The 18360-nt window shown below is 54.1% G+C and overlaps 2 protein-coding genes across 2 annotated transcripts; both read right to left on the bottom strand.

Annotated features, from left to right (window-relative positions):
- Positions 1-202: 202 nt before the first annotated feature.
- LOC138718546 (forkhead box protein J1-like) lies at positions 203-2671 on the bottom strand. Its single transcript, XM_069853051.1, has 2 exons — positions 2168-2671; positions 203-982 (listed from the first exon to the last, which is right to left on the bottom strand). Exons 1-2 carry the CDS (start codon positions 2669-2671, stop codon positions 203-205), a joined length of 1284 nt encoding a protein of 427 aa, XP_069709152.1.
- A 5929-nt stretch (positions 2672-8600) lies between these two features.
- Positions 8601-11067, bottom strand: LOC138718545 (forkhead box protein J1-like). Its single transcript, XM_069853050.1, has 2 exons — positions 10564-11067; positions 8601-9380 (listed from the first exon to the last, which is right to left on the bottom strand). Exons 1-2 carry the CDS (start codon positions 11065-11067, stop codon positions 8601-8603), a joined length of 1284 nt encoding a protein of 427 aa, XP_069709151.1.
- Positions 11068-18360: the final 7293 nt, after the last annotated feature.

Below are 18360 nucleotides of genomic sequence, written 5' to 3'. Positions count from 1 at the left end.
ATTCTCTACAATCTTTGACTTCTCAACAAGTCTAAGGCAAACCACTGACACTACAGCTTCTGCTCACTCCTACCTGATGCCTACTCTATCTCTAATAACCTACAGCGAAGGAGAGGTGAAGAATCCAGTTCTTGGAAGTCCCAGTAGCGTGGGGGGAGCATCCTGCTAAAGCACACGTGGGCTTTGATCGGTGACTGGCCTCTTACAAGAGGGAATCCAGATTGATCCAGTTGCTGACATCCGCTATTACAGATGCATCGCTGACTTCAAACAACTGCTCCGCATTGGCAGAATTTGAGAGATCGCTTGTCCCTTCATCACAGAGATGCTGCAGGAAAGAAGTGGCCACGAAGCTTTCGTCCAGGCTCAGGCTGTTCTGGGAGGACTCAGTGAGGACCTGCTCCGGCCCCTGGGGACATTCAAAGTGGTGCCCTTGTGCCATCAACTCCAGGTTGAGCGTTTTGAGGCTGACTGGAGGTAAGAGCTCCAGATCCCCAAAAGTGGAGACCTCTCTGTTCAGGCTGGGGTCAGAGTCCCCTTTCAGGGATCCCAGCTGGGTCTGCTCCTCCTGGCTCAGCAAGGCGGAATTGGAAAGCCGACACGCTTTGGCTGTTTGCTTGGGCAAGGGCTGCTTGCGCTTGAGCCCTCTTTTGCCATCCACTGGATTCCAGTTCTGGTTGCCAAGACCTTCTTCAAACTCTTTCAGCAGCAGCTGTGACTCCAGGTTGACAGAGAGGACTTTATTGGAGGCACAAGCTGAAGCAGCCAGGGAGGCACCACGCTGTGCTTCTTGCTGGGCTTTCGCAGTGGAGGCTGGGTGGATCTGCACTGGGCGCATCCTCTGCTTTTTGAAGGCACCGCTCTTGAGCTGCTCAACGTATTGCGGGTCAAGCTTCCAAAAGCCACCTCTCCCTGGCTTGTCCTTCTCTCGAGGCACCTTGATGAAGCGCTTGTTTGAGGAGAGGTTGTGCCGGATGGAGTTCTGTGAAAAAAGAGAAAAAAAAACAAGGTGGAACAATCATCGGCTGGTGCCGCAACTATCTGCGTGGGGAGGCTGGTGGAGAAGCATCTTTGCAGCCAGGAGGAAGAGGAGGGTCTTTACATCCATGTGGCCCCATTACCAGCGGCAACATGTGGCATCACCATGGTGGACAGCACCATCAGGGCCCTCCTCGCATCCCCAGCTTGACCCACACCTCCTGTTAGTGTTGCGGGGAAAGCGGTTTGCTAAAATACAGGCACATGTCTGCCTGCTGCCAGGCTGACACAAACCGGACGGGCAAAACTGGAGAGGCACGGGGGCTGTCCCACCCCAGCCCTGTGTGTCCCCAGAGGTGCCTTCTGGCCCAGAGGAGCTCCGGGTAAAATCACTGCATCCTCATCAGCCACTGCTTAAAGGAGGTGGGGGGAAGACTATGGGGAAGAGAAAGAAAGAAAAAGAGGATTTTCTGCTTTTCCAGCCATATTTCCTGGTGGGTTAATATATTAATCCTTCCTCCCTGCAAGAACCTTGTGTACCTCCTGCATCTCTTCCTTCTGTCAATGAACACTTTGAATTAAAAGTGTGGTGAATATCCAGCCATGAGTTTGCAAGAGAAAGTCAAGATTCTGGTACTCAGCTTCTCCCATAGAGTCCCTCCCGTAAGTTTCCCAGCACGGGGAGTCTGGGGAACACCTGTGGCCCTGGAGAGGGACCAAGGGCTTCCCTACCTTTCTCTCTGGTGGGCTTCAATAGCCTCCAGACACCCACTTGCCCAGGGAGGTGGTGGACAGTTCCTGGGCGGGGGGCTAAGAAAGGTTTAGCTCAGCCCTGCCTGGGGGAGCAGTGGTGCAGGATAGCTGGCACGCTCTGGATTTGGGCTGGGAATAACTAGAGCAGAGGGAGGAGCAATCCAGGTGCCTCCTGCCCCACCACATTCTAGAAAGCCACCCGTGCTGGAGAGTGTCCTCTGAGATGGAGCAGGGCAGCAAGCTACAGGAAGCTGAAGTGGGAGACAGAGACACCTTCACTCCAGAGTCAAGAGGAGATGCAGGGACCAACAGCGCAATGGGGACCTTTCCACTCCAAAAATGACCCTGAGCTCTCTCTTACACGATGGAAGCTGTGAAAGGCCCTTCCCAGCCATAAGGGGAGATGGGGCAGGGCAAGAGTTCTCAAATGTCCTACCTGCCACACGGGATCAGCTTGACGGAAGTAGCAGAAGTTGTCGGTAATCCACTTGTAGATGTCGGAGAGGGTGACGTGGGGCTCCTTGCTGGCTTCCATCGCCATGCAGATGAGGGTGGCATAAGAATAGGGTGGTTTGATGTAGGGGTTGGTCTGGTTGTCAATGCCCGCCGTCAGCTGAGGGTGCGTGGACACAACGTGGTGCTCCGTCATCCAGCTGGAGGAGGAGATGGGCATGCGTGGAGTTTGGGGCATTTCCATGCACAGTTGGTCAGTGCCCAGGGGTGAGCACGGTGCAGCAAAGCTGGGGATGTCCTGACAGCTGTGGGGGTCCGGGCTGCTGGGGCAGCAGGAGGAGTTGCCCATGCTAGCGCTGATGATGGAGAAGTCCAGCAGCCACGTCAGGTTGGGCAGGCTGTCGTCCACATCGTCCAAGTCTCTCCTGCTGCCCTCCTGCCCTCTGTCCTTCCCTGTCTCCTCGTGGCTCAGCCACCCCTCAGCCATGCCTCATCGGCAGCTCTGGCATTCACGGGGTGCGTCTGAAGCGGAGGGAGGGGATGGAGCAGATCCTGCAATGACAACAGGGAAGGGATGAGGCTCTCTGAGGAGCAGCTGCTCTCTGGCCTGTGAGCAAGGCTGGGACTGGGTGCTCCCAGTGCCGCTGAGTGAGATCCATCCCCGGGCTGCTGCGCACCAGAGCCGTGACACCTCCCCTGGATGATCTACCAGCCCGGAAGCTTGCGAAAATTCACTCAAACCCCTACATCCCAGTATCACCCAACCCTCGTGGGCCCAGCAAGTCTTGGACTCAGAAAGTAATCAATAAAACAACAACGACTAAAACCACCCCTTACGTAACCAACATCCAGCCCTGTCGTCCCAAACAGAGTGGGCGTTTCTCCCACACGTTGCTAAGCAGGACAAAATGTCAAGATGAAAGACCTGGACAAAACGCCTTCAGCTTCCCTCTCTTCCACGTTATTCCTGCTCCTCCCTGCTCCTGGCACCCCAACACAACGCGGTGGGGGACCGCGCAGACCCACCCCAGGCACACCCTCACGCAGAGCCAGCTGCCCGTTCAGCCCTCCGTTACTCCCAGGCTGGGGATGCAGTGTCTGCCTTCCCTGCTTTGCTACGAACCTGCGATCCCGTGTCTTTGGGCAAGGAGCGAGCCCGCCGAGGCCGGCCGGGGACGAGGAGCTCTGCACGGGCTGCGCGGGGCGGCTGGGGCTGGAGGTTACTCCTTTCGAATGATGCTGCGCCCAACAGTCAGCGGGGGGCGGGGCCAGCAGAACCACCTGCCCCGCTCCCACAGAACAGGCTTTTCTCCCCAAAAGAAGCTTCAGGGCAGCCACACCTTGTTCCGAAGCTTGGTGCCCAGTGTCACCACCCGGCCCCTGCCAGCTCCTGTGCCCACACTAAGGGAGATCCCAGAAGCGCTCGTTGCTGCCCTTGGTTCCTCCAACAGTATCCCCAAATGGATCCAGGTTGGAGATGAGGCCGTGTCTGTCCAGAGGCCAGTGTTTCGCCTGGCAAGAAACCTTGTAGCTGCCCACAACCTGATAGACACCAAGGATTACCTGCCCGGTAAGACAGCAGTTCAAACCCTGGCTGTCTGCGTGGTCGTTGCATCCCTTCCCCGGATCTGAGAGGCTTCTCTTAAAACAACACCCTGTCTGCAGAGAAGGTCCAAAAATATGACCTGTTTGGGTGATGCAATGGTTGCAATGGGCACCCTTGGGAAAGGCCTGCGGAAGTGACACTGGATGAGTGCCTCCATCCATCTTGTGTGGTTTTCCAGGACACAAGGAGCTGGAGCCCCTCAAGTACTCAAAGGTGGCCACGGCTGCCTCTGAAGACTGATCAGGTCTACATTCCACTAGGGCCAGCAGCATCCCAGTGATGCTCTTCTGATAAGGTTTCTCTTTCCACTTTCCAGGGGCATTTGCTGAACTGCCCTCAGTTGCTGCTGCTAGCTTGAGTCATATTGAAATCCCAGGATTCCGGAAAATGAAGAATACGGTGATGCAGAAGAAGTCTCTGGTCAGGTGAGGCAGGCAATCTGAGGCTGGTGTCTGTACAGGTTCACTTTTGGACCAGGGAAGAATCCGTTTCCAGCCCCAAACACATACCATTCATCACTGCCCAACAGTGGTGACGGCAGCGCTCAGAGGGCTGGGGTGGGGCTGCTGGAAGCCCCACATTTCAGAGGGTTGGTTCCTCTCTGGCCCTTCAGGAGAGTCCCCTGCATGGTTCTGCTCAGGGACAGCTGCTTGTCAGCCGAGCGTCCTGACGCAGGGATTTTACTCTCCTGAGCTGAGCGCAGCCATCAGTTGAGGTGCCAGTGGCTGCACACACAGGCACGTGGCTTGTTGCATTCTCAGGCAAATTTCCCCTGTTGTGTCCTTTCCCAGGAGGCAGCCAGCCATCCCACAGGACTCTGCTGGAAAAACCTCCGCTGGAAAAAAGCTGGTTGTGACTAGCCAGCCCAAGGGTAAACCCACACAAGGCAGCCAAGCAGCAAAGCAGAGCCAAATGCAGGCAGGGGAACCTCAGAGCTGCAGAGGAGGAGGACAAGGAGAAAAGAAAGTTCCTGTCAGACAGAAATTACTGTCAACAAGTTCTGTGACCAGGATGTACGATAAACCTGAGGTCTTCACTCCACAGCCACCAGGACTTAGGACAGCAGAATTACTGAAATCAAGGCCTGAGGCATTCTGGTCTGTGCTGAAAGAACCTCAGAAGGCCATATTAGCAGGATACAGCTTCCAGCCCTCCCTTTTGGAGTTCAGGTCTAAACACCAGTCACTGGAGACCACACCCATCACCTCCATGACTGAGTGGTCCTGACTGCAGCGATCAGGGCTTGGGGTGCCAGGAGCAGCAGGAGCATCACCTGAGGCAGCAAAACAGGTACGTGGCCCAGGTCCGTGTTGTTTAGAGCGAACATCAAGAGATCCCCAGGCCAACCTCACGCTCAGAGCACATCCCATCGGGCTGCTCAAGGACATGCCCAACTGAGGGATGAACACTCTCTTGGTACAAGGTGTGCACACTCTTTGGGTAAAAAAAAGCTTTTTTAAAGCTCAGGTTCTTGGCTTTGAGCCATAACCTACCTGGGTTTGGCACAAAGCCTGTAAAATTTTGTAGTCCAAAGCTACGTTTTGAAGGCACAGAACACAAATCTAATGGTACAAAAGCCTCAATTTGGAGCCTAAGTCATCATTTTTAGGGCCCAAAGCTCTTTTTATTAATTTCCAAATGCTCATTCGTTGAGCCCAAAGCCACATCTTCAGGGTCCAAACCTTCATTTTAGGTCAAATACATTAAACTAGGCCTGATGTTTAGTTTTCAAGGTCAAAACCTCAGTTTTAGATCACAAAGTCTCATTTTTAGCATCCAAATATTAGTTTGAGACACAAAAGGTCATTTCAGATTCTAAATCCTCATTTCGGTATCCAAACCTAAGATTAAAGAACTCAAAAGTTTTAGATTTAGGGTCTAAATTCTCATTGACGGGGTCCAAGCCTATCTTTTGCAGCTCCAAGTCTTAATTTTAGGACCCATCATCTTATTTTAAGGCCCAAAGCTTCATCTTGCAGGTCTACACTCCCATTTTTAGGGCCAAAGCCACTTTCTTCCTAAGACTTGCAGTTGTAGAGTTTGAGTTATCACTGTAGGGTCCAAAGTACCATTTTCAGTTTCAAAAGTAATAGTTAGAGTCCAAAGCATGAGTTCTAGGGTACAAAGCCGCAATGTAATTGTTCAGACTCGTCATCTAAACCTCATTTAAGGCCTTAAAGCCTCATTTTTTTATTGTTGAAAGCCTTATTGTATCATCCAAACATATTTTGGGTCCAACATTTTTAAGGCTCAAAGAATCAGTTTCAAATCCAGATCCTAATTTTTAGAATACAAGGCCTCATCTGTAGTGTGTCAACCCTTCTTTGTTGGGGTACTAAGCTTATATTTTAGAGTTGTAATCCTCATTTTAGGGTATGAAGCTTTATTTTTAGGGTGCAAAGTCTTTAGTTTACAGACTCAAATGTGGAGAGCCAAAACTCGCATTGATATAGCCCGAAGTCTTTTTATTAGGATCCAAAGCCTATAGGACATGAAAGCCAATTTTAAGAGTATAAATCTACATTTTTAGGCTGCAAAGCCAGAGTTGAATGTGCAAGGCATGTATTGACTGGCATAAAAGACAGCTCTGGAGCAGCTGAATTAGGGGGGAACAGAAGACCGAGACAGAAGAAGACCCCCCCACCCTGGGATCACCTCCATCAAAGACCAAAACAGCAGAACGCCTTCTGAACCTTGTCTCCCAGAGACGCCGGACATCTGGGGACCCGTGGTGGTAGCCATGAACCCCTTTTCCTTCCCTCTTCTCCCCATCTCTTTCCTTGTTCTCTGTCTCTTTCTATCGTACGTCGCTTTACGGGCATAAGTAATAAAGTGCCAGGTTAGATTGAAGTTTGACTCCCTTGACTCTTTGAATTATTTGCGCTCTGAAACCATAAATGAAACGAACCATCACGCGTCCACGAGTGGACCGTGACAGTTGCCTGGAAAGCTGTTACTGTTAACGCTGTTAATCCCTACGAATCATTTATTACATTTATTGTTGTAATGAGTAAAACTTGATTTCACAGAGTATTGGAGAGTTTGGGCTTTTATGCTGATCGCACTTTGTGCTGCGCACCCTGTGTTAAAACACCTCGGAGCTTCCCAAACCTGCTGCCTCTTGACCCACTGCCCCCACCGCGCCTGCCCCAGCAGCTGAGCATGAGGTGATCTTCTTCACAGCCCTGGCAGAGCCTGACTGCTTCTCAGCTTAGTTGATTTTGCAAGGATTTGGTTGTTTCTGCAGCTTCTGTGCAGCTCTGCTCACACTCCTGTGCCCACCAGGTCTCCAAAGCCACTTGTGTTTCACAGGGCATGTGGAGGGATAGAGAAGAGGAGGCTGAGGGGAGACCTCGTTGCTCTCTACAACTAATTTTTCACAGAAAGGGTCATTGGGCACTGGCAGAGGCTGCCCAGTGAGGGGATTGAGTCATGTAAATGGCAGATGGATGAGGTGCTGAGGGGCACGGTTTAGTGGTTGATAGGAATGATTGGACTAGATGAGCCTGGAGGTCTTTCCATACCTAGTGATTCTGTGAATACAGGGGTAGGAACATGGCATGAGCAGAAGGACAGCGTCGAGTGCTTACACCATGTCACGCCCAGGAGCTCCGTGCAGGGACAGGGAAGGATGCTCCAGGGGCTGGGAGCAGCTCCCAGGCCTCGGGACAGAGCCACCCTTGTGCCACAGAGAGCGTGTAGCCGTTGTCACGCAGCTGGCTGTTTGTGCATCAGTTTTCCCATGAGGAATCACTGTGCTGCTGCGGAGCGGGGTGAGGGCATCTGTGTATCCGGGCCGGGTGTACAGGCAGGGCTGGGCTGGTGGGGTGACCCCCACCTCCAGGAGAGAGGGTCTGACAGGGTAAGGAGGGGCTGGAGGAGAACAAGGAGGCAAAAGGCTTGTTCTTATTTATTCTTTTTAATTGTAAATAACATCCCATTAAAAGGTGAAATCACACACAAATCTCTGCAGCCCTTTGGCACCGTATGGAGGCCCCAACAGAGGGAAATACAATGAGAACAGCAAATAAAGAGAGGCCTTATCAGTACAGACAAATACATCCACACCACACTCCAGAGCCTGTAGCCCTGTGCCCACTGGACACTATCCCCACCAATGTGGTGGCATCCCAGGGGACTTCAGGCGGTGGCACCTGGACAAAGCAACAGCCCAAGGCCCTGCTCTGCCCCTTGCGTGACCTGAAGATATTCAATTCTCAGCTTGCCTCGTGCTTTACTCGGGAAGAAATGCAGAACTTTTCCAGGGAAGTTGTGGCTGCATCATCCCTGCAGGTGCTCAAGGCCAGGTTGGACAGGGCCCTGGGCAGCCTGATCTTGTGGGAGGTGTCCCTGCCCATGGCAGGGGAGTTGGAACTAGATGATCTCTAAGGTCCCTTTAACCCAAAGTATTCTACGATTCTGTGGTTCTATGATTCTATGATTCTCCCACCTCCACACTCCCACCCTCTCCCCAAATTTGAGTACAAATTGCAACAAGGATAATGGGATTTTTTAAAGGCTTCTTTATTAATTCATAAGCTACAACCTCTCTCAATAAATATTGCGGCTAACATTAAAGGTCCTAAATGCTGTTGTTACTAAACAGAAATTCTCTACAATCTTTGACTTCTCAACAAGTCTAAGGCAAACCACTGACACTACAGCTTCTGCTCACTCCTACCTGATGCCTACTCTATCTCTAATAACCTACAGCGAAGGAGAGGTGAAGAATCCAGTTCTTGGAAGTCCCAGTAGCGTGGGGGGAGCATCCTGCTAAAGCACACGTGGGCTTTGATCGGTGACTGGCCTCTTACAAGAGGGAATCCAGATTGATCCAGTTGCTGACATCCGCTATTACAGATGCATCGCTGACTTCAAACAACTGCTCCGCATTGGCAGAATTTGAGAGATCGCTTGTCCCTTCATCACAGAGATGCTGCAGGAAAGAAGTGGCCACAAAGCTTTCGTCCAGGCTCAGGCTGTTCTGGGAGGACTCAGTGAGGACCTGCTCCGGCCCCTGGGGACATTCAAAGTGGTGCCCTTGTGCCATCAACTCCAGGTTGAGCGTTTTGAGGCTGACTGGAGATAAGAGCTCCAGATCCCCAAAAGTGGAGACCTCTCTGTTCAGGCTGGGGTCAGAGTCCCCTTTCAGGGATCCCAGCTGGGTCTGCTCCTCCTGGCTCAGCAAGGCGGAATTGGAAAGCCGACACGCTTTGGCTGTTTGCTTGGGCAAGGGCTGCTTGCGCTTGAGCCCTCTTTTGCCATCCACTGGATTCCAGTTCTGGTTGCCAAGACCTTCTTCAAACTCTTTCAGCAGCAGCTGTGACTCCAGGTTGACAGAGAGGACTTTATTGGAGGCACAAGCTGAAGCAGCCAGGGAGGCACCACGCTGTGCTTCTTGCTGGGCTTTCGCAGTGGAGGCTGGGTGGATCTGCACTGGGCGCATCCTCTGCTTTTTGAAGGCACCGCTCTTGAGCTGCTCAACGTATTGCGGGTCAAGCTTCCAAAAGCCACCTCTCCCTGGCTTGTCCTTCTCTCGAGGCACCTTGATGAAGCGCTTGTTTGAGGAGAGGTTGTGCCGGATGGAGTTCTGTGAAAAAAGAGAAAAAAAAACAAGGTGGAACAATCATCGGCTGGTGCCGCAACTATCTGCGTGGGGAGGCTGGTGGAGAAGCATCTTTGCAGCCAGGAGGAAGAGGAGGGTCTTTACATCCATGTGGCCCCACTACCAGCGGCAACATGTGGCATCACCATGGTGGACAGCACCATCAGGGCCCTCCTCGCATCCCCAGCTTGACCCACACCTCCTGTTAGTGTTGCGGGGAAAGCGGTTTGCTAAAATACAGGCACATGTCTGCCTGCTGCCAGGCTGACACAAACCGGACGGGCAAAACTGGAGAGGCACGGGGGCTGTCCCACCCCAGCCCTGTGTGTCCCCAGAGGTGCCTTCTGGCCCAGAGGAGCTCCGGGTAAAATCACTGCATCCTCATCAGCCACTGCTTAAAGGAGGTGGGGGGAAGACTATGGGGAAGAGAAAGAAAGAAAAAGAGGATTTTCTGCTTTTCCAGCCATATTTCCTGGTGGGTTAATATATTAATCCTTCCTCCCTGCAAGAACCTTGTGTACCTCCTGCATCTCTTCCTTCTGTCAATGAACACTTTGAATTAAAAGTGTGGTGAATATCCAGCCATGAGTTTGCAAGAGAAAGTCAAGATTCTGGTACTCAGCTTCTCCCATAGAGTCCCTCCCGTAATTTCCCAGCACAGGAAGTCTGGGGAACACCTGTGGCCCTGGAGAGGGACCAAGGGCTTCCCTACCTTTCTCTCTGGTGGCTTCAATAGCCTCCAGACACCCACTTGCCCAGGGAGGTGGTGGACAGTTCCTGGGCGGGGGGCTAAGAAAGGTTTAGCTCAGCCCTGCCTGGGGGAGCAGTGGTGCAGGATAGCTGGCACGCTCTGGATTTGGGCTGGGAATAACTAGAGCAGAGGGAGGAGCAACCCAGGTGCCTCCTGCCCCACCACATTCTAGAAAGCCACCCGTGCTGGAGAGTGTCCTCTGAGATGGAGCAGGGCAGCAAGCTACAGGAAGCTGAAGTGGGAGACAGAGACACCTTCACTCCAGAGTCAAGAGGAGATGCAGGGACCAACAGCGCAATGGGGACCTTTCCACTCCAAAAATGACCCTGAGCTCTCTCTTACACGATGGAAGCTGTGAAAGGCCCTTCCCAGCCATAAGGGGAGATGGGGCAGGGCAAGAGTTCTCAAATGTCCTACCTGCCACACGGGATCAGCTTGACGGAAGTAGCAGAAGTTGTCGGTAATCCACTTGTAGATGTCGGAGAGGGTGACGTGGGGCTCCTTGCTGGCTTCCATCGCCATGCAGATGAGGGTGGCATAAGAATAGGGTGGTTTGATGTAGGGGTTGGTCTGGTAGTCAATACCCGCCGTCAGCTGAGGGTGCGTGGACACAACGTGGTGCTCCGTCATCCAGCTGGAGGAGGAGATGGGCATGCGTGGAGTTTGGGGCATTTCCATGCACAGTTGGTCAGTGCCCAGGGGTGAGCACGGTGCAGCAAAGCTGGGGATGTCCTGACAGCTGTGGGGGTCCGGGCTGCTGGGGCAGCAGGAGGAGTTGCCCATGCTAGCGCTGATGATGGAGAAGTCCAGCAGCCACGTCAGGTTGGGCAGGCTGTCGTCCACATCGTCCAAGTCTCTCCTGCTGCCCTCCTGCCCTCTGTCCTTCCCTGTCTCCTCGTGGCTCAGCCACCCCTCAGCCATGCCTCATCGGCAGCTCTGGCATTCACGGGGTGCGTCTGAAGCGGAGGGAGGGGACGGAGCAGATCCTGCAATGACAACAGGGAAGGGATGAGGCTCTCTGAGGAGCAGCTGCTCTCTGGCCTGTGAGCAAGGCTGGGACTGGGTGCTCCCAGTGCCGCTGAGTGAGATCCATCCCCGGGCTGCTGCGCACCAGAGCCGTGACACCTCCCCTGGATGATCTACCAGCCCGGAAGCTTGCGAAAATTCACTCAAACCCCTACATCCCAGTATCACCCAACCCTCGTGGGCCCAGCAAGTCTTGGACTCAGAAAGTAATCAATAAAACAACAACGACTAAAACCACCCCTTACGTAACCAACATCCAGCCCTGCCGTCCCAAACAGAGTGGGCGTTTCTCCCACACGTTGCTAAGCAGGACAAAATGTCAAGATGAAAGACCTGGACAAAACGCCTTCAGCTTCCCTCTCTTCCACGTTATTCCTGCTCCTCCCTGCTCCTGGCACCCCAACACAACGCGGTGGGGGACCGCGCAGACCCACCCCAGGCACACCCTCACGCAGAGCCAGCTGCCCGTTCAGCCCTCCGTTACTCCCAGGCTGGGGATGCAGTGTCTGCCTTCCCTGCTTTGCTACGAACCTGCGATCCCGTGTCTTTGGGCAAGGAGCGAGCCCGCCGAGGCCGGCCGGGGACGAGGAGCTCTGCACGGGCTGCGCGGGGCGGCTGGGGCTGGAGGTTCCTCCATTCGAATGACGCTGCGCCCAACAGTCAGCGGGGGGCGGGGCCAGCAGAACCACCTGCCCCGCTCCCACAGAACAGGCTTTTCTCCCCAAAAGAAGCTTCAGGGCAGCCACACCTTGTTCCGAAGCTTGGTGCCCAGTGTCACCACCCGGCCCCTGCCAGCTCCTGTGCCCACACTAAGGGAGATCCCAGAAGCACTCGCTGCCGTGGTCTGGATGGGGGCACAGGGGAATTCAAAGAAGAAAAAGAGCGATAACAATAACCATCCCCTGTGCAAACCCACTGCTCCTGACAGCCGGCAAACGCTCTGCAGGACGCTTCAAAACATCTGAGAAGGCACTTTCCAGGGGTCTGTCTTTAAAGTATCCAGCATACTTCCAGGAGAACTTTCTGGAAAGCTTCCTGTAGCAGGAACATCTGCCCTGAGAGGGAGGAGGCTGAGGCAGGGTGCAGGGGAGCTGGGGCTCAGCTTACAGACCCCACCCTGGTGCTGCCTGGGGACCCTCCAGCCAATGGCTGCCAACATGACCATATATGACCATGATCCCATTCTGCCTTGAGCCTAAAGGCAGCCCTGCCAGAGGCCATTTTGAGGCCTCCTCGAGCAGTAGGAGTGTGGGGGGAGGTTGTTCCTGTGCTAGGAGTACGTCGGCTGGTCTTCTCCTTGCGGTTTGGTGTCACCTCTTCACCAGGTGAGTACATGTGCTGTAGGATCCTCCCCCACCTCCTAAAGCCCTTAGAGATTCTGGTTATTTGTGCAGTAGTGTTGTGTAGCCCCAGTGACTGGTACCAGCTCGTGGGTGTGTGCATTGTTCCAAGGACTTTCCATAGGACTGTCCTCTGATATCTCCTCTGAAGCCCAGTTTTAGGCCCCGCAGCTTAAGTTTTTGTTTCTAGAGATCCATTTTCAGTCCCTCAACCCCATTTTTTGAGCCCCCGAAATCCTGTGTTTAGAAGCCAAAGCTTTGTTTTTAGGTTGCATGGGGGGGAATGATGGGGTTCCAAAACACTTTCCTTAAGGTTCAGGTCTTCTGTTTTGTGCCCCAAAGGAGCATAATTAGTTTTGAAACCCTCATTTCAGTGCCCAAAGTGTAATATGAGGTTCAAAAGCCTGTGTTTGAGGGTTCAAAGCATCACTTAAGGGCACAAAGGGTTAGCTGTTCTGCAGAGCTTCATTTTAGAGCCGCAGGGTTGAGGCTGTTGTGGGAGGTGTTTTTTAACAAACCAGAGGGGTTTGGGTCTGACTGTGCATTACTTGGCTGCCATAAACTTGAACTGCCGGAGGGTGACAGTTCACAGGGCTTGGAGCTGCTAGGAAGACATTCTGGCTTCCAGCACACCACAGATTCCAAGCCTCTTACTCAGAAATGCGTCAGAAGCTGGGTTTAATGGGTCTGAGGTTGAATTTTAGGGGGTCCAAACAGTCAGTAATTGGGTCAAACACCCTCTTCCTGCGGGTCAAAATCTAATTTATGTAGCCTAATTTCTAGTTTGCAAAGCTCACTTTTAGGCGCAGAGCTTCATTTTTAGGGCAGAAACGTTCACTGCATTCTCAATTCCCAAGACGTGATTTTAGGTTCCAAATCCTCATTTTAGGATCCAAGGCTGCGTTTTTAGGGTCTAAGCCCTCAGGGTCTAAGCCGGTCGCCACCCGGCCCCTGCCAGCTCCTGTGCCCACAGTAAGGGAGATCCCAGAAGCCCTCGCTGCCGTGGTCTGGATGGGGCACGGGGGAATTCAAAGAAGAAAAAGAGTGATAACAATAACCATCCCCTGTGCAAACTCACTGCTCCTGACAGCCGGCTTCGCTCCAGCCACACGGCTCAGCCCTCAGCACTGCTATCCCATGGGCTCGTACCATCTCCCTCCCCAGAGAGTCCAACGCTCCCCGCGGCTTTCTGCCACCGCTGCCGCCCCTGAACCCGTCCGAGTGACATCCCCCAACTTGAAAATAACAGTTGCCATAGGAGATCAGCTTTTATTGTCTGATACTTTGTCTTTCAAGGTCTGCATTCCTCACAACGAAGCCGGCTGAGACACCTCTCCCTCTGCCATGCTCTCCTCCTCTTCTTCCACAAGGATTTCTTCACGCCAGCTGCTGATTGAGCTGCTTTCCTGATGTCACCGTGTCTCACAACTGCAGCCAACTGCCGTTTTCTGCTATGTGGAAGCTCTTTATAGTGATTTAAAGAGAAGGTGGCCGGGAGAGAGACACTTCGCTACGGCCACCATCATTCCTAGAGTGGACAACGCGAAGATGTGAAGCTGTGCGATGTCAGGCCTCAATCCTTTGAGGCTTTTTAGACCCCACTGGATGAACCCCCCCAGCATCTTGGCCTGCCATCCTCACTGGCACTGCTGGAGCTTGAGGTCTAAAGGACTACCCACCCCGTCCTTCCCAACTTGCATGAACTGGTGACCGTATGATTTCCGTGCTCCTCTTTTCCACCCTGCTTCCCACCCCCATGCACCTAGATCCATTCCTTTCCCCAGCCTTTGGTCCTTCCCAAGGAATTCCCTGCACATGATGTCTGGGGGACCTGTGGGACAGGCACACAAGGTTTGCATGATGGAGGAGGGCTGCAGCCTTTGTGCCTCAGCTGAGTGGAGAGAAGCAGCTCCAAGTGCTGAGCAAAGACAGCCCTTGTTTCCCTGGAATCTCCTCTGCTAGCAGGGGGCAGCAAGCTTGGGGAAAGCCAAGGAACATGCGTGTGGAAGGGAGCCCTTAGGCTGCGCACGCTGGTGGGAGAGCTGCTGCTTCTCTGCAGAGCTCCAGGAGAACCTTTTGGGAGGCCCCTGGCTGTCCAACTCCACAGCTTCTGGAGTTTCTCCACTCTCTGGTCCGTTTGGGAGGCAAGGTCAGGACCTTGGCACAGCTGTCTTTGCAGGACACGAGCTTTGCAAGAGGAGGACTTAGAACACACACACACTCACACACACACAAAAAAAAAAAAAAAAAAGGCAATCTGTGGTAAAAACTGGGCTCCCAGGGGTATTCAGCACCTGGAGTGATGCCCCGTCTCCCCAACCTCTCAGTGTCAGTCCCAAGCCCAGCTCAGTCACCATGGGCTGGGCAGGGGCTGCGTTAACACCCTCATCCCCCTCTCCCACTGCAAATAGTTCTGCAAGCAGAGAGGTGCTGGCAAGTGAACACACAGTCCTGTTACTGAATTAAACAAGGAACAGGGATCTGGGAGAGGGCTGGGGCTGGAGAGGGTGAGTGCAGGCACCGGCCTTTGGATCTCTCTGTGTCCCAGCACTGCCCACCGCCGCTCCGTCCTTGTCCAGATTCACCTCTCAGAGGCTCCTCTAGTGTTTGGCCAGCCGGCGCACCGGCTTTGTCTTTTTTTTCTTCAGTGGGATGTTATCCTGCAGGGAGGCCTCCTGCTTCTTGGTGGTGTTGGCTGGAGCATGGTGCTTGGCCTTCTTGCTGACTGCCCCTCCTGATCTGGGCTGTACCCGGCAGGAGATGCCGGAGGTGCCGGTCAGGAACATCTGCCCTGAGAGGGAGGAGGCTGAGGCAGGGTGCAGGCGGGGCTGATGGGGGCTGGGAGCAGAGGCACTGTCCTCGATGTCCCCAGCCTTGTTGGTTGGACATCTCTGATGGCTTGTGGTTGCTGCTGAAAAGGGTGGGGTTTTAGTGGGGTTGTGGTGGGGGTCTGTCCCAGCTGTGGGGAAGCGTCGTGGGGCAGGGGGTGGGTGTCCTACCCTGAGGGGTCTGCCAGCGCAAGGGCTGTGCCAGCACTTGGTGAGAGTTGAAGGAGCCTTCCCCTGCACCCTCAGATGGGATCTGGGAGCCTGTGGGACACCAGACTTGTCCAGATTTATTGTGCCAACAGCGGGGAATAGCGAGGCGAGAAAAACACGTGCAGCCCCTGTGGGACAAGTGATGGGCTCCGTCCTTCCTTCTGGCCACAGGAGGATGTCCTGGGTGTCAGGACAGGACATCTCACCACCCAGGAAGGCAAGGCTGAGGAAGGCCCTTGGTGCTGGGCTCAGCACTGGCGTGGGGATGGGGCACAGCCGTGTCTCCTGCCAGGTGCAAACGCGGCTGATGTGAGCAGCTCCTGTCACGCAGCTCCTCCTGCCGTGGCTGTAGCTGGAGCACGGACTGGGGCTGAGGCACCTCTGCTACGAGGACAGGCTGAGAGAGTTTGGGTTGTTCAGCCTGGAGAAGAGAAGGCTCTCGGGAGACCTCGTAGTGGCCTTGTGGCACCTGAAGGGGCTACAATAAAGCTGGGGATGGCACGTGGTGACAGGGCGAGTGGGAGTGAGTTCAGGTTTGAAAGGGGAGGACTTAGAGTAGACATGAGGAAGAGATTCTTTGTGATGAGGCAAAGCAATGGAGAACAATATTTTACCGGACTTGAAATGCTTGTTAGACAATTGATGCAAGCCTTATTAGATAATGCATGTGCATATTTTAAGTGTTGTATGTGCCTGGTATCATATATTGTTTAAATATCCATAACATCGAAAAACTGTGGATCCAATAGTGAACAACCCAGGCTGTTATTTTCGACTAGTCAAAACTTGACTAAAACTGAAGACCCACAGCTGATGGACGGTGATGAGCAGTGCGTGTTTGGGGCTGGGAACGGGCTCTTGTCTGGTCCACAAGTGACCCTATGCAGACACCAGCCCCAAATCTCCTGCCTCACCTGACCAGAGACTTCTTCCACTTCACAATCTTCCTCTTTCCTGGAGCTGTGGGTCTTCAATTTTAGTCAAGCTTGAAGGGGCACGCGAGGGCATTTCAGCAAATGCCCCTGGAAATGGGAAGGAGAAACCTTATCAGAGGAGCATCACTGGGATGCTGCTGGCCTTGGTGGAATGTAGATGTGATCAGTCTCCTTCCCGCAACATCGAAGGGGGCTGTTCTGCTGCCCTTGCAGCCACCTGACACTCACTCATGCTCAGCTCCTCATTTCCACATCACAGTGTGGTTTTGTGACCATGTTATCGGCACCAGGTTTAGGAAAGAGGAGCTGGGTGGTGCTGGTGATGGGACAGGGACTTCTGCAGAGGGCTCATTTCCTGGGGGCCTTGGATTGCTATCCTCCTACTGTTCCCTTTGGGCACGTCCCATCCCAGCGTTCAGTTCTGTGGAAGCCAAGGAGTTGTTTGCAGAAAAGGCTGTGCCGAGCTGCCAGGAAGCTTTGGCAGAAATCTGAGCCTTCTGACATTCATCGCTGAAGGATTTCCCCAGCGTACCAGAGCAGCTGGTTGGCTGTGCATCGTAAAGAGCCAGGAGCAGCTTTACCTTTACCTTTCGTGCCCTGCCGAACCCAGCACAGCCTCCCCCAGGGCGGGAGGTGGCTTTCCACGCTGTGCTCCAGCATTGCAACCCATCTGCCAGGCACCCTCCAGACGAGACACCCATGGGAAAACTGGGCCAGGGGAGCGGGGACAGGTCTGGACAGAGGGCAGAGCTCCTTCTTCTCCTCACGTTTACCTGCAGTCCCTCTCTACAGCCCTCCCTACTTTCCTCCTTTGCTAGGTGACTCCTCTGCTGCGTCCAGCTTGGTGACTCAGGACAGAGGGCAAGAAGAACCCGTGCAGCTCATCCTCGGGTCTCTAACCTTCTCAGTGAAGGTACTCGCATCCCTTTGCATGGGAGCTGTGCCCGTGTCTCCCGACGGGGCCGCCGGCTCTGCTGCCGGGGCTGCTGGCCGGACAGAGCGTCTCCCCTGGCTCTCCTGGGCAGCACTGCAGCCCCAGCACCCCAGTCCTGCTGGCCGTGTGCCAACCTTCTCACGCTCCCCGTTTGCCTCTCTGTCCCTGGTTGCCAGGAGGAGGCCCAGACGATGCATTCTCCACAGTCCCTCTGCACCCTGTGCAAACCTGCCCAGTGCCAGGACTTGCCCCAGGACCTGAACGCCTACTGCCGCAAATTGGAGCCGGCAGAGAATTTCGAGGTGAGCGGACAGGCAGCGGGTCTGGGGATGGGGTCAATGTTCCGGGCACCGGCACACTGTGAGGAGGGCAGGGACAAGCGTGCGTGGACACTGAGCTGCTACAAGGGGACTCGGGTGCCGCTGTGAAGCCCTGCAAGCAGAGAGCCTGGCACTGGGGGTGGTGGAGGGTTCTCTGGGGGCAGAGGCAGAGGGTCTCCTCCTGCTCCACCGCCTGGTGCTGGGTCTGCTGGCGGCTGCCAGGAACCGTTGTGGTTGTGCTCTGCAGATGCTGGTGAAAGAGGAGCCCAAGAACTACCTGAACACAGCAATGCGGCAGCAAGCCAGCTTCCAGACGTCCCCTGCCTCTCATTTATCCACTCTTCCGTGATCCCCTCGTGTTTAGGCACGGCACATCCACAGGATGATCCAGAACATCCAGAGAAACAAAGGGAGCAGGAAGCTGAGGACACCTGGCTGACTTCACCAAGCGCAAGCCGCATTGCCATGGTAATGAGCACATCAGCAGGAGACTCGTGTGAGCAAAGGGATCCAGAATGAGTGCGGTGGCATGGCCTCAGTGAGGGGGTTGCTGCTGTCCCCGAGCAGGGACCCAGCAGCAGCTTCAGATCTCCTGGTGTCCAGCAAGCCCTGGTTCTCCGC

The sequence above is a fragment of the Phaenicophaeus curvirostris genome, chromosome 3 (genome assembly GCF_032191515.1).
Source record: "Phaenicophaeus curvirostris isolate KB17595 chromosome 3, BPBGC_Pcur_1.0, whole genome shotgun sequence".
Classification (NCBI taxonomy): domain Eukaryota; kingdom Metazoa; phylum Chordata; class Aves; order Cuculiformes; family Cuculidae; genus Phaenicophaeus; species Phaenicophaeus curvirostris.
The sequence above is the reverse complement of the archived record's forward strand: the minus strand, read 5'-3'. Positions and strand labels throughout refer to the sequence as shown.